Source organism: Ochotona curzoniae, unplaced genomic scaffold (assembly GCF_017591425.1).
Source record: "Ochotona curzoniae isolate NIBS_2020 unplaced genomic scaffold, NIBS_Ocur_1.0 contig_3622, whole genome shotgun sequence".
In the NCBI taxonomy this organism is placed as follows: domain Eukaryota; kingdom Metazoa; phylum Chordata; class Mammalia; order Lagomorpha; family Ochotonidae; genus Ochotona; species Ochotona curzoniae.
In genome coordinates this window covers 8,982,832-8,997,673 of record NW_024465926.1, presented here as the reverse complement: position 1 = coordinate 8,997,673, position 14,842 = coordinate 8,982,832, and the positions used below count along the sequence as shown (strand labels likewise).

Genomic DNA, 14,842 nt, shown 5'->3' with positions numbered 1-14,842 from the left:
GACGTTTTGGAGTATGCTATCACTGCCCCGATGGTGTTGTCGGAGGCTACTTGCTGGTGACGTGGACTTGGCCACCTGGCTGTAGCACATTAACGTATTTCCTGGGTTGACATGCACAAAGGCACAAGATACAATGAATGCACATGATGTTTTCCAAAGCGGATGATGGTGGCCAGGCTGGGGGTGCAGCCAAGGCAAGTCAATGGTTTTCATTTCTCCAGGCTGGGAGAGCAGATGGCTCGGTGTCTGAGTGTGAAGCGCCTGGGAATTTAGAAATCTGCATGGGGGTGGGAGTGGGCAGGAATATAGCCCAGGGTTTAAGACACCCAGCTTCCACTTCCAGCTTCCTATGAATAAGACCCTGGGAGACTGCAGTGATGGCTTGAGTAACTGGGTCCCTGCCACCCAATGAGGAGGTTTGGATTGGCTCCTGGATTCCAGATCAGCTTAGCCCAGGTTGGTGTGGGGATTTGGAGAGTGAACCAGAGAATGGGTGCTCACTTTGTGTCTCAGAAAAACAGACAAAAAAAAAACCTTGGCCACACTTGACAGAGGAGAAAACTGAGGCATAGCAGCTAAAATACAAGCAGCTGAGATGCAAAGCCACATGGTTTAACCCAAGCTGCTGATGGCTTTTGTAAGGTAGTGAACCAATGGATGCAAGATGGCAATCTCTATCTATCTATCTATCTATCTATCTATCTATCTATCTATCTATCTATCTATCTCTACACATAGAGATATCTATCTCTACACACAGAGATAGGTAGAAATATTTTTTAAAAATAGTAAATGGGTATTTCCAGGAACAGGACTGGTGACAACTCATGTGTGGGATGCGAGTCACCTTTTCCCAGATGCATTCACACGGTACACACCACTCACCTGTTGGTCTCTTAGCAGCCATCTCCGTCATCAGATTAACTGTCACAGCGCCTTCGTCCTTGTGTTCATGTCACCCTGAATTTATTCTGTAATGAACCCTAAAACACAAAAGTAGGAGTACTGGCACTCAGATACAGAATGATCACCATAAAGTGCTTCTCTCCAATGAGATGGGGAAAGCTCTTAAGAGAAAAAGAAAAACACACACAAAAACCACTGCATGCTGAGGTGGCTGAGATCCACAGGGAGAGCAAAGCTGCAGGGAGGCAGAAGGACGTTTGCACCGCGTTTGCTGTTTTGGCCATGGTGTGTGTGCCTAAGCACTGGGCTGAGATGGCAGCAGCCTGACGTCTGAGTATGGCTGCACAAGTGAAAACACAGTTTTGCTTATCTTCTTGGAACTTATCCTCTGCAGATAAAAAGGACCCATGGAATTTATCTTTCTGATCCCTGGTTAGGCATGCCAGATTTAGCAAATAGAACTACCAGGTGTCCATTGAAATTTGAACTTTAGATTAACAACAACTTTATAAGTTCCAACCGAAATTCAGATTTGCATGGGGCTCTTTGGTTTTATCTGACAAGCCCCACCAACTCCTCCCACTTCCCCTGCACCACCCCTTCCTTCCCCGACTCTGGCTACCACAGCCTCCATGGGCAGCCTTCCTGCAGTTTTTGTGAGTCACTCAGAATCTCAAACATCCCTTGTCTGCTCTGCACACCTGCAGGGGAGTCTAGTGGGCCACAAAACCCTCTTCGACCACATCTCTATTAATATGGGAGAACGAATGCAAGAGCTCAAAGGCTGGGTCCATCAAGAACAAGCTGGGAGACAACACACTTCTTGATGGAGGAGGCTAGTGCAAAAAAGGCCTAGTCAGTAAAGTACCTTCCCAGAGAGTTCCACCAGGAGATGTCATCGGGAAACAAATCTCGGCACCAGCTTGCATCACCTCTGCCACGTGCCTGAACCCTGTGAGCTTTGGAATGGGTGGCAAAGAGGCAGTGTTGCATCCGCACGTACAGAGGCAAGGTCAGACTTCCACAGAGGCCCTGCGCTTTCTCTCAGTCACACAGCAAAGCTGGGGTAAACACAAAGGCTTCCAGAGGCACAGCTGCTGTTCCCAATTCGCGACCCAGCAAACCCATCCTCGCAAGCATGGGGCACCTTCAAATGCTAGATCATAATTAACAGATGTGTGCAAGTCATGGCTAAAGAATTAAAGTCAGCACAATGGTTCATGTTGTGGCACAGAAGGTTAAACTTCTACAATACCAGCATCCCATGGAGAACAGCCATTTTGAGTCCTAGATTTTCTAATTTTAGTTCAGCTCCCTGCTAGTGCACCTGGGAAGGCGGCACAAGATGGCCCAAGTATTTGACTTAAGCCCCTGCCATCCGTGTGAGAGATCTGGATGGAGTGTTTGGTTTCTGGCTGCAGCCTAGCCCAACTCTAACTGCTATAGCCATGTGAGGAATGAACCAGCAGTTGCCTTTCAAAGAAATAATATAAATATTTTAAAAAGAAGAGTAGCATGGTGGCTGAAACCAGCAACTTGTGAAACACTTGAAAATGTAATCAGATCTTTCAAAACATAATCAGTGACTTAAATATGCACACTTTGAGTCACATTGAATTCAAATGTAAACGCACAGTTGACCTTTGAATGGCAGGTAGAGTGACAGGCAGTTCCTTTCATAAGGATCCTAATGGTTCAACTGAAGTATCTCCCTAAGCAAGGCAAGAAAGTCCTCTATAGGGCCCGGTGCGATAGCGTAGTGGTTAAAGCCCTTGCCTTGCATGTGCCAGGATCCCATATGGGCACCATTTCTAATCCTGGTGACCCAGCTTCCCATCCTGCTCTCTACCAGTACAGAGGATACTACCTCCTGTCTCAACACAAGCAGTGACATCCGGAACACTGATGTTTTGTTTGTTTTCTATTCCCACACACTCATGTCATTCATCTACCGCCTGTAGTTGGCTAGAGTCTCTAGGTCTTTGTCACATGAACTCCCTCAACCCATACTTCTGCAGTTGTTCCTAATTCACTGGAGACCTACCTCTAGCCTTCATATAATTTATCTTTCCAGTCTGGAGTTTTTAACACCCTGATGAGATGCCATTATCCAACATAAGAATGACGGCATCCACCCAGCCAGCAGAATCCATTCTCCTGTGAGCAGGGCATCACATGCTTGGGGCTAAAGCAGTGTGGGAGGAAATAAATCAGCCCCGATTGCAGAGCTGGGCTCCAATGCCAGTTTTGTTGCTCTGAATGTGTGTCTGAGTCTTACGCTCACCAACTGCCAAATGAACTGTGTTCCTGAAGCGGGCTGGTAATGAGGGCCAGAGGTCAAAGCACATTAAAACACACACACACACACTTTGCTCCTAAGGCTTTGTTTCTTTTATACTTCTGCCTTTCCCATGTGCTTGTGGAGGCCATGCTGCTAGAGCCCCTGGAACCACCTGACTGGCTAGGCTCTAGGATCTGACTCGACCACACCCATCTTCTTGCATTACAACTGTATTGGAGCTGTTTCTCTTTTTTAAAGCTAACCTTCACAGCTATGGGTTCTGCAAGATGTATAAGGCCTGTTTCAAGTGGCAACATTTCAAACAGCTTTTTCTTTCTGATGTCTTTCCAATTGGAGCATCGAAGAATCTGGAGGGCACGAGAGGGAAGCAGAGCTCTCATCTCACATTTAGAGATCAACTACAGATCTGGTGGGAGGAAACTGTATCCTCAACACGCTTGAGGCGCTAACCTCTGCCGCCACCTGGTGCTAGTCATCTCAGCTGCAGGAAGCTACCAGCTGAGAGCTACCCCTGTAGCTTCCCTGCAAATCCCAGAGTTTTCAACTTCCTTGGGGAAAAACAATAAAGGTGTTCTCCTCTATTTGTCCTGCGAAGATGTGCAAATTCTGTTGTCTCAGATGTGCCCAGAATGTGTATGAGAAATAAAAAGTCAAAACAGGTGTGATTCCTTCCGGGTATAGGAACGTTAGTTGTTGGGCTATTTCCCCAATGGAAAATGACTGTTTTTTGTTTGTTTTGATTGGGGCACTGATGTCAATCTTTCCTGCCTTCCATCCATTTCTCATTTCCACTTGGCAAAGGTGGAGAGAGAAACCAAATGCTCATGTAGAAAGTCCGAATTTTCATCTATCCACATCAAGGTTCTGTCGAAATTGGAGAAGGAAGAGTGGCAGAACAAAATGACATTTGGCCTAGGTCTGGGCCTATTTAACCCAATGTTACATCCACCCTGGGTTCAAGGGCATCCAAGCACCCAGTAGCTCCCAGCCTCTTGGAGCTCCCAGCTCTGAGGACACACTCCTGCCTTACAATGCAGAACCACAGCAGCAAACAGCTAAGCTTGATGAGCAAAGAGTTGTGCATTTCTGTGCATCTCTCTTTTCCTTCTGCATACTGTGTGTTGTGTAAGGTAACAAAATAAAAGTAGTGGGCCCGGCGCGATAGCATAGCGACTAAAGTCCTCACCTTGAACACGCCAGGATCCCATATGGGCACCGGTTCTAATCCTGCCGGCCCTGCTTCCCATCCAGCTCTATGCTTGTGGCCTGGGAAAGCAGAAGAGAACAGCCCAAAGCCTTGGAACCCTACATCCACGTGTGAGACCCAGAAGCAGCTCCTGGCTCCTGGCATTGGATTGGCTCAGCTCCACCACAGCGGCTGCTTGGGGAGTGAATCATCGGACAGAAGATCTTCCTCTCTGTCTCTCCTCCTCTCTGTATATCTGCCTTTCCAATAAAATTAAATAAATAAATACAAGTAGTGATTAGAGACTGTTTCATGTTTCATGTTCTTGCAAAATTTTATGATGGCGAAAAGCTGGGCATTCATGTCAGTGCTTTCTTCCTATGTTTTTAAGATTTATTTTTATATAAAAGGTAAATAGAGAAGAGACACACAGAGAGGAATCTTCCATCTGCTGGTTCACTCCCCCAAAGGGCTACAATGTCTGCAGCTGAGCTAATTCAAAGCCAGGCGCCAGGAGCTTCTTTCAGGTCTCCCACATGAGTGAAGCGTCCCAAGGATTTGGAACGTCTGCCACTACTTTCTCAGGTCACAAGCAGGGAGCTAGATGGGAAGTGGAGCTGCCATATGCAACGCTGGTATTGCAGGTAGAGGCTCAGCTTATCACACCATGGTGCCAGCCCCTTGTTTTTGGTTATCTGAACTCAATGGAGTTGAATCATGGTCTTCCCATGCATGACTAGGCCTTCTCCCCAGGGGCAGCTTTGAGGATTTCTGCATCTGGTTTTGCAGGAGACAACTGGTGTCCCAGGAGATGAGTATTTCCAAAGTGATGACAGACATCAGAACTATCAGCCATTTCTGGAAGTTGCTGATTTACAAGCATGAACGTTACTGGAAAATAACTACCACCTTCCTAAGGGAAGTGAGTCAATGGACTAAAATTGGAATGAGAAGCCATATTTGCTTGTTACACAACACCAGCCATCCCTCTCCGAGGGGCAGTGCTGGGCCTGCACTGCATCCTGCTGGGTCCATCACTAGGTACCACACTCTGCCTTCTCCTCTCCATTCCCACTGTTTGTGAGGAACATTGTACTTGCTATTGCTGTAGGCAAGGCATGCACTGTGGCAGCTGTCAACACAAACCCTCTGTTTCATTGCTCGTCACACTCACGCCTGACTCTGCAGGAGAAGGGAGCATGCAGGGGTGCTGGTCCAGGTGCTGGGACCTTGAAGGGCTAAGTACAAATTGGATCTTGTTCACTACACTGAGGGCTCCCTAAGTACCTACACTGAAAAAAATCCCACGATCACTGGCCAACAAGACCACAGCTGGATCTAGGGAAGGGCTAGGATAGCTGAGGTGGTGCTCAAAAGTTTGAAACTGTTTTTCAGCATTAACTGTGGGAAACAGCAACAACCGGCTCCATTAAGTAATTACACTTTTTATTAAAAAAAAAAAAAGTTGTGATCAGTTACTGAGACCTGCAGGGCATCCTCTGTACAGTTCTCTCCCACAGAAATGTTCTGCACAATTCTAGTGTCAGATCTCTGCAGGAGGCTGACCCTCACTCGATGCACTCACCTGCTCAGATTCCCCGTTTGATGTACACTCACGAGCAGGCACTCAGCTCCGTGAATGATAGTGCAATGTAGGGATGTATTCACCTCCATCAACGTCTGAAACTTACATTCCACAGGCTTCTTTTTTTAAAATTTTTTTTTTTTCTTATTGGAAGGACAGATTTACAGAGAAGCAATGAAAGATCTTCCATCTGCTGGTTCATTCCCCAAATAGCTGCAACAGCTAGCTGGGCTGAGCCGATTTGAAGCTAGGAGCCAGGAGCTTCTTCTAGGTCTCCCATGTGGTTGCAGGATTGGTCCCAAGGCTTTGGACCACCTCCACTACTGACTCAGGTCATAAACAGAGAGCCGGATGGGAAATAGAATAGCCAGGACATGAATCCGCACCTATATGAGATCCCAGTACTTGTAAGGGAAAGATTAACCAATTGAGCCATCACACCAGGCCCTCCACAGGGAACTTTTTATGTCCATTTCTCCCTGTCTCCTGCCCTCCCTGTCCCTGACAACCACCAGCCTGTTCCTCCAGCCCTAGTTTTGCCAGACAGGCATAATGGTTAAGATGCCACCTGGGACTCCTACAGCCCATACTAGAGTGTCTGGTTCAAGTTCTGAGTCCACTTCTGATTCAGCCTCCTGATGACGTGCACCCTCAGAGGTATCAGGGAACAGTTCAAGGACTTGGGTCCCTGCCATCCACGAGGGAGACCTGGAAGGAATTCCTGGCCCCTGACTTGGGCCTGACCTACTTCCTGTGTGATAGACCCCTCTTTCTGCCTTTCAAGTAAAAAGGCAATTAATTGGTGCTGGCATCATTGCACACTATGCTAAGCTTCCACTTTTTTTGATGGTGACATTCCATATGGACATCATTTTGAGTCCTGACTGCTCTACTTCCCATCCAGCTCCCTGCCTGTGGCCTGGGAAAGCAACAGAGAATGACACAACTCCTTACGCCCATGCTTCAATGTGTGAGAGACCTTAAAGAAGCTCCTGGCTTTGGATCAGCTCAGTTCCAGCCATTTATGGCCACTTGAGGAGCAAACCAATGGATAAAAGAAAGATCTGTGTGTGTGTTTATAACTTTAAAAAAAAATACTTAAAAAAATGAAAAGAGAACTTTAACAAAGAACTGTACAAAATGTTAGCACTATGGGATTTATTTTTTGTACTCAGTCCTGTGCCCTTTAGCCATCTGGTGTACCAGCGGTCTGTTCTGCTTTCTTGACAACTAACATCCCATAGGATGATGCACTGCAGTTTTATCATTCACCTCCTGGAGGACAGCTGGGTTAATCCCAGCTAGGGGTTATCACACATCTACTGTTTAAGTGTTTGTCTGTTTCCTCTGTTTCTGCTTTTCTGTGAGCTGCTGAAATATTCCTTAGAATCTCCTCTTGATGTGCAGTGTTGTGACTGTATCAGTCCTACCCCTTCCAGTGGTGTTACTCTGTGGTTTAACTTGTCTGGTATGCTCTTAGGGGCTCCCAGTGGTGCCTGCTGGTGCTGTCTGAGGGGCCAAACATAGCCCAGGCTGGTGCCATTCGTGCCTCCAGGCCCCTGGGGACAAAGGCACTTCCTGTGCTAGGCTTGTGGAGGAGGGACCTCAGGAGAAGGGGGAAGGAGTGTGTGCCCCATTGCTGGTACTGCTGGTCTCACTGGAGTTGAGAGATTCACAAGGGGGCAGAGGGTGCCTTCCACTGCTGGCTTGGAAGTTGGGAACTGCCTGGTTCTCTGGCAGGGAGTGCGGGACAGGTGTAAGATTTCCTTCCTCTGAGCCTGGAGTCTCAGCTCACCTTTCCTTTCCCACCTCTCATAGAGTTCTTTGGCATTACTTCTGAGGTCTAGGGTTGCAAGAAGCAGGCAGGCGCAGGGAGACCGTCTACTGCACCTTGTCTCTCCTGAAGGCCAGAATATCATGATCCTTGTCTGCGATGTGTGTTAAGGAGGTGCTGCTACAAATGGCAAGTCACTCTTTACCCATCCAACTATGAGGGACATAATTGCAGGGCGAAGTGTATAACAGAACAACACTAAACACAGAAATGCCCTTCGATACTTGTGCATTTAGATAAAAAGTATGTGAGGATAAGCACAGGGCTGCTCATGTTGGTTGCTGGGAGAGAAGAACAACAGCATTAATTTTATTTCTATGTATTATTCTTTTGATTGTAGTTAACAATTTTTTTTTTGGTGTCGCTGGCACAGTGTCATAGTGAATAAAGCTGCCACCTGCAGCACCAGCATCCCATATGGGTGCTGGCTCAAGACCCAGCCGTTGTACTTCTGATCCAGCTCCCTCCTAATGTGCCTGGGAAAGCAGCAAAGAATGGTCCAAGTATTTGGGCTCCTGCACCCATGTGAGAGACCCGGAGGCAGTTCCTGGCTCCTGGCTTTGGAATGGCCCAGCTCTGGCTGTTATAATCATCTGGGGAGTCAACCAACAGATGGAAGATCTCTCTCTTTTTCCCCTCCTGCTACTTATAACTCTGCATCCCAAATAAATAAATCTTAAAAAAATGCTTTTGAAGAAAAAAATTAACAGAGAATTTTCAAAGATGAATTTTGAAAACTAGCTACGACGGTAACATCTGTCGACAGGAAAACAAACACTCTGGTACGGTCACACCACAGAATGTACTACTTAGCAGCAAAGAGGAAGCACATCATGACATACACAACAATTTGGGTGGCTTTTGTGGGAACTACATGAGTGAAAAGTCAAATGAAAAAACTTACATACAATATGATGCCATTTACAAAGCAGCTTTTTAAAAAAAAGATTTATTTACTATTTATTTGAAAGGCAGAGTTACAGAGAGGGAGAGGGAGAGCTCCTTCACGTGCTGGTTCACTCCCTAAGTGATCACAGCGGTCAGGGCTAGACCAGGCTGAAGCCACGGGTCTGGAATTCCTGCACTTTGAAGCTGGTGATGCACAATACTCTTATGTTATGGTACAATCCTTACACTGATTAATGTGGAAATTAATATAAACACTTAAAAAATAGTGATTTCAACAGAAATACATTTTTAAAAGATTTTTCCCAGCATATTATAAACATGCAGAATTGAAAATTACACTGAAGAACTGGTGTATGTAGGAGTTGTAATCCACTCAGACTACAGGAAAACATGGGCAAAGTTTCCGAGGGACTTAAATGAAGAGAGGTGCTCATCAGAACCCTGGCCAACGGCACCGTGACAGGGGACACTCATGCTTCAACGCTGCGATGCAGTCTCGCCTTGTCTTTCCTAGAGGAAGTAATTATGATACTCTTGGGGCTGGGAACAACCTTGAGTGTCAAACTCTATTTTCTCCTGTAGGATGACATAAACACATCAGCATTTCCTTTAAAAGTCAGAGCAGTGACTTTCATCCTATCCATCCAAAATGAGCTCAATTAGAATTGGAGTAAAAAATGATTCACTAAAACCTTTAACTTTCTCTGTGGAGACAGAGTTTTTCAAATGACTGGAATTTTATTAGACAAGGAACAGCAGCTAGAGAAGTAACAAAAAATGTATCTTAGGACTCCATAAGTACTTCACATATTTACCAACATAAGCATGGCTTTCCGGAAGACTACTCTCCATGAGACCATTTGCTGTTCCAACTTCCAGAGCTGCAAACATCTCAGGCCTGCTGGTCAGTGACCCTGACCGTCACATTCTTTGACTCAGGGGACAGCCTTCTACGTCAGCCTCTGGTCTCTTTGCTCACATCAGGAGAACACTCCTCAGAGGGTGAAGGCCAACACCCTGACAGCTCACGCTGGCTCTGGGGACAGGTGCTTTCCTCCATGACAACTTCCAGCTCTGGAGCTGTTGCTGGCAACACATGGAACATGGCTCTGAGTTCGTGTCCCCTCCTCCTAAGAGACATCCATGCTGGCACAGTCAGAGCAGGCAAAGGCTCCCGAGCAGCAGGCACAGGGACACTCTGCAAAGGCCAGGAGCTCCTGGTTCTGCAGTGCCTGCCCAATACCTCCTGGCTGAACGCTGGTGGCCGGCACTGGGGGGGTCCTGACAACTGCCGGCATCTGCAAGTTCAGAAAGTGCTTTCCAGTAAGCAGTGGCACCCGCACCCAGTGGGACACACCTCCTGAGTCCGAAACCACTCCATCATGTGGCTGGTGTGGCCACCGTGCCCACAGGTCAGGCAGAAATTGGATGATCCGCGCACAGCCACGTGGCAGACGGCACACTGGAAGGTGAAGCCCTTGCAGATGGCGCACTGCGTGCCTCGGACCTCACTCCGGCAGTGGCTGCAGTACACGCCGAACTCTGGAATCAGGCAGGGTGGGGGAAACAGAGGAATGGTGAGTTTTGCTCTGAATAGAGGAAACTGGGCACCGGCATGGCTTTGGTTTTCATCTTCACAAGCAGAATTTCTTCTGTTATGTAGGTAAGTGTTAGAAAGGGCAGCTAGTGTCACCGCAGTGGCAGGGCACGGGCAGAGGGCATGACTAGCACTGACAGCAGTCATCTGGTATCTCTTCCTGCACTCATGGCTGGCAGGGGCCCAACACAAAGAAGGTGCTCATCAGATACTTTGCACAACTCATGAAGCCTCTCAGGAGAGAGCAGACTGCTATGGCCGGGCCTCCTTCCGGTCTGTGTGCTAAGTGATTGTTCAGGAAGACTGCCCCATCAGGACACCACTGTGGCACGCCTTGTGGGAGAGGCTGCAAGGTTCATCCCACCCTCCCAAGACCCAGTTGGCATGTTACTAACATGTAGAATAAAGGGACCAGGGGCCCTGCTTGCCCTGGCTCCCCTCTCATCCCTGCTGCTCAGTGCATCCTTCCTCTCTGTCCCCAGGGTAGACCTCCCCACATGCTCTACCTCTCTTGCTGGGATGCTCCCCTCCCCACCAGACCCTAACTAAATGCTGACTGTCTCTGCTGACTTGGGTGAATGGTCATTTCTTCCTTAAGTCCCATGACAGTCAGAGCAAAGGTGCACACAAGGCCCCAGCCCTTCTTGCTCCCGACTGTCACCTTGCTCAGAGGCTGAGTCCAGTGGTCAGCACCAGCCTTTTCCACTCTCTCAGCAGCCATCCACTGACATTCTGCAGAACCACCTGCTTCACAGGGTGAAATACACCCTGGCCCAATACTTAGTACAGTCCTTCGTGTCTAACAAATCCACCCTACCAGCCCTTGGCTCACCTGGTCTCTCAGTCTTTTCCCTCTGGTCTGCAATCCACTTTTCTCTGTCTGCCTCTTTCTGGATGCAATTAGCCCTTTGGTCAACCTGAATCCCACACACTAAACTCTACTAGTTTTCTGCAGACAACTCCAACTTCTTTATCCTTCTTTTCCTTCAACTACAGCATCTGAAAAAACCTCAACCTTGACAAACCTCATCACCTGTGCACGCATGCCTGTCCCCAAGAAGCTAAAGAATCCTGGAGGATGGTGCTATGTGGGTTGTCCATGTACCATACCACAGTGTCTGGTTTGAGTCTCAGCTCCATTTCCAATTCCAACTTCCCACTAATGCACAGTGAAAGAGGGCTCAAGCAGCTGGGGCCTGCCATGCACAAAAGAGACCCAGACTGAATTCTGGGCTCCTGGCTTCAGTCCTGGCTACTGTGGTCATTTGAGAAGTGAACCAGTGGATGGAAGATGGCTCTCTGTCCCTGTGTGTCTTTGTCTCTCTGACTTTCAACGAAAATGAAAATAAATAACTCAAGGGGCCAGCATTATGGTACAGCAGGTTAAATTACCACTTGCAATATTAGCACCCTGTATCAGATGCCAGTTTGAGTTCTGGCTGTACTGCTTTCAACCCCAGCTCTCTGCTAATATGGCTGAGGGAGCAGAGGAAGATGAGCTAAGTATGTGGACCCTGGCCACCCGCATGGGAGACCAGGATGGAGTTCCTGATTCCTGACTCCAGCCTTACCCAGACTGGACTGTTACAGCTATTTGGGGAGTGAATTAGCAGATGGAAGATCTCTCTCCTGCTCTCCTTCCTTTCTCCTTCTCTTTCCCTCCTTCCCTCTCCCTCTTTCTCTGACCTGTCACTTTTTCAAATGTAAATAAGTCCTTTAAAAAAATACAAAGCAAGCAAGCAAGGAAGGAAGAAAGAAAAGAGAAAAGAAAAGAAAAAAGACATGCCTCTCACTTCAGACACTGTCAGGTCTCTTAGGCCAGTGTGCTTCTTCCAACCTCAGATGGCTCCCTTGAGCTTCTGCCAAGTTCACTTCCCTCTGCATAACACCTTCACCTTCCCAAGTCGGGCCTTCCTTGTCGTTCCTGACAGAGGCAGGCACCTCTCTTCTATCACACCTGACCCCTCTGCTGTATTACAGCCACGTCATAAAAATACATCAACAAAATCTATTTGAATACACAGTAACTAACACAAATGTTTACAGAGGTCCTAGTTAAGGGATATCCTGAGTTTGATCAGACCAGTTCGATAATTTTGGTTTAAAAAGAGTCAGGTCTTCTCCACGTAAGCCTGACTTTTTATATTACATAAGACTCTGCCTCACATTCTCATGAAAAACCTTAAATTCCTATTACTGGCTTTATTGGTCAGATATTACTTCTATTCAACATTTACAATTACTAGAACACAAAAATTGCATGTGCAAGTAAACTGAATTATAATAATATGTCTTTTTGAATGGTTTGTCCTTTGGCACTTGAGATAACTGTAAATGTAAACTTCATTTATCTAAGTAAGATTATTAAAGTTTCATCTCTCTAAAAAAAACTCAGAATGTCACAAATAATTGTTTCTCTACAGTGAGTCAGAGCAAACATAATTTTCAAGATCCTTATTAACTTTAAGAATTTGGACTAATATTTCACTTAGCTAATAAATGAATAATTTAGGAGGAATCTGGACAATCTCTAAGTGAATCTAAATCCACAAAGACAAAAAATGCAAAAACACTAAACCATTCTCCCTTGCCTCTTTGCAGTATCCACAAGGCAAGTTGTGGTTGAAGCATGCGGAGCAGGCAGTACGGGGCCTCTGCATGCTGTTTGAAGGGGTGCAAAGAACATGGGGCATGTTAACCAGGGTGTCAAGGTGTCTCCTGAATGGGCACCACCTCCAGAACTTGCCAGATGGCTGCTGAGCAACACTGCAGATTTGATCCCCCCTCTGTACATGCATAGCAAAAGGGATATCAGAATGAACTGGAAATGTTTGATACTCCTCATGCTTCTAAATCAGTGCAACGTTATTGTGAGGCCCTTATACTTACTAAGCCTACTCTACGGGGTGGCTGCACCCCACACTGGAGGCCTAGCTTTGAGTCCCAACTCTGGTGTGTCATTCCAGCTTCTTGTCAGTGCAGACTGTGTAAGGTGGCAGGTAACAGCTCGGGTAACTAGGCTCCTGTCACTCATGTGAGACCTGAACTGAGTTCCCAGCTCCCAGCTCCAGCCAGGCCCAGCCCTGACTGCTGTGGGCATCTGGAGACCAATCCAGTGAGTGACAGATCTCTAGCTCTCTCGCTCCCTCCCTCTCTAGCTATCTGTCTCTCAGCCTTTCAAATTAATCAATAGATAAATTTAATATTAATTAAATAAAGTTAACTCACAATATGAGAAAAAAAATATTCCATTTTCCTAGGTGACTGTATACAATAAGGAGTTACTAAACCATAATGTTTTCAACAACTGTCTTTCAAGACCAATAGGGGGGGCCCAGCGTGGTAGCCTAGCAGCTAAAGTTCTCGCCTTAAACATGTAAGGAACCCATATGGGTGCTGGTTCTAATCCTGGAGGCCCCACTTCCCATCCAGCTCCGTGCTTGTGGCCTGGAAAAGCAGTCGAGAATAGCTTGGGACCCTACACCTAAATGTGGGAGACCTGGAAGGGGCTCCTGGTTCCTGGCTTCAGATCAGCTCAGCTCTGGCCATTACAGCTGCTTGGGGAGTGAACCATTGGATGGAAGATCTTCCTCTTTCTCTCTCCTCTTCTCTGTATGTCTGGCTTTCCAATAAAAATAAATAAAATCTTAAAAAAAAAGAAAAAAGACCAACCAAGAAGATACCAAGATACCAAGGCTATTTATGAAGAGTGGCAGACCTGACAAGTCAGCTTTTTAAATCTGTTTCATTTGGTAGTATCAAGCATTTTATCACGTGAATTTATAGCTCCCTGCTGGTCCGAGAATTCCCTTGATCTAAAATCTTTTCATCTGAGGGAAACCACTGTCCAGGCCCTGTTACCTGATGATGTGGCCAACTAGAGGAGTCTTCTCCTTGGTGGTACTGCTAACCGTACATTTACCAGGGTCATTTAGCTCCATTGCTAACTTCCAGTTTCTGCTTTTGTCTTACATTTGTTTAAAGACAGAAATAGAAACACACAGAAGAAACATCAAAATCAGGGCTCTTTAGAAACCACTGAAAGCCCTCTTCCCTACTGACCCAGTGCAGAGAGACCTGCATGCTGACAATGTCCCTACACATGTGTTGGACAGGAATGGACCCAGGATCCCCAGACCTACGGCCCAGAAACAGAAATGATTTTCATGAAAATACATGTAGATGGCTGGAGAACCCATGGTAAGTGCACAGGAATTACTCAGCAAGGGCTAAGTAAGACTGACAAAACAAACAAACAACAACAAAAACAGAACCTCGGCTAGCAGACATCTGAGAACAATCCTTTTCTCCCTCCTTGTTCCATCTCTATCCCTCAATGATATTTAAATAAATCAAAACACTCTTTAAATGGTAATCTTATTCCATTTTGCTAAGCAGAAATAAAAAACAGAAAATCAAAATCTAAATGCAAGATCATAACTTATCAGGAACACTTAAGAACCAAGTCTATAAGAAATAATTACACATTGATCTGTGTAAAAATACTCAAATATTAATTCTAG

The 14,842-nt window shown here is 46.4% G+C and overlaps 1 protein-coding gene across 2 annotated transcripts in view; it reads right to left on the bottom strand.

The window, feature by feature from the left end:
- Positions 1 to 9,831: 9,831 nt before the first annotated feature.
- Positions 9,832 to 14,842, bottom strand: part of WDR59 (WD repeat domain 59) — a 64,395-nt gene continuing 59,384 nt past the window's right edge. For both annotated transcript variants that reach the window (XM_040982368.1, XM_040982369.1), the window contains one exon: positions 9,832 to 10,264. In XM_040982368.1, the coding sequence (XP_040838302.1) occupies positions 10,029 to 10,264 (236 nt within the window). In that variant the 3' untranslated portion in view covers positions 9,832 to 10,028. The remainder of the gene's footprint in view (positions 10,265 to 14,842) is intronic.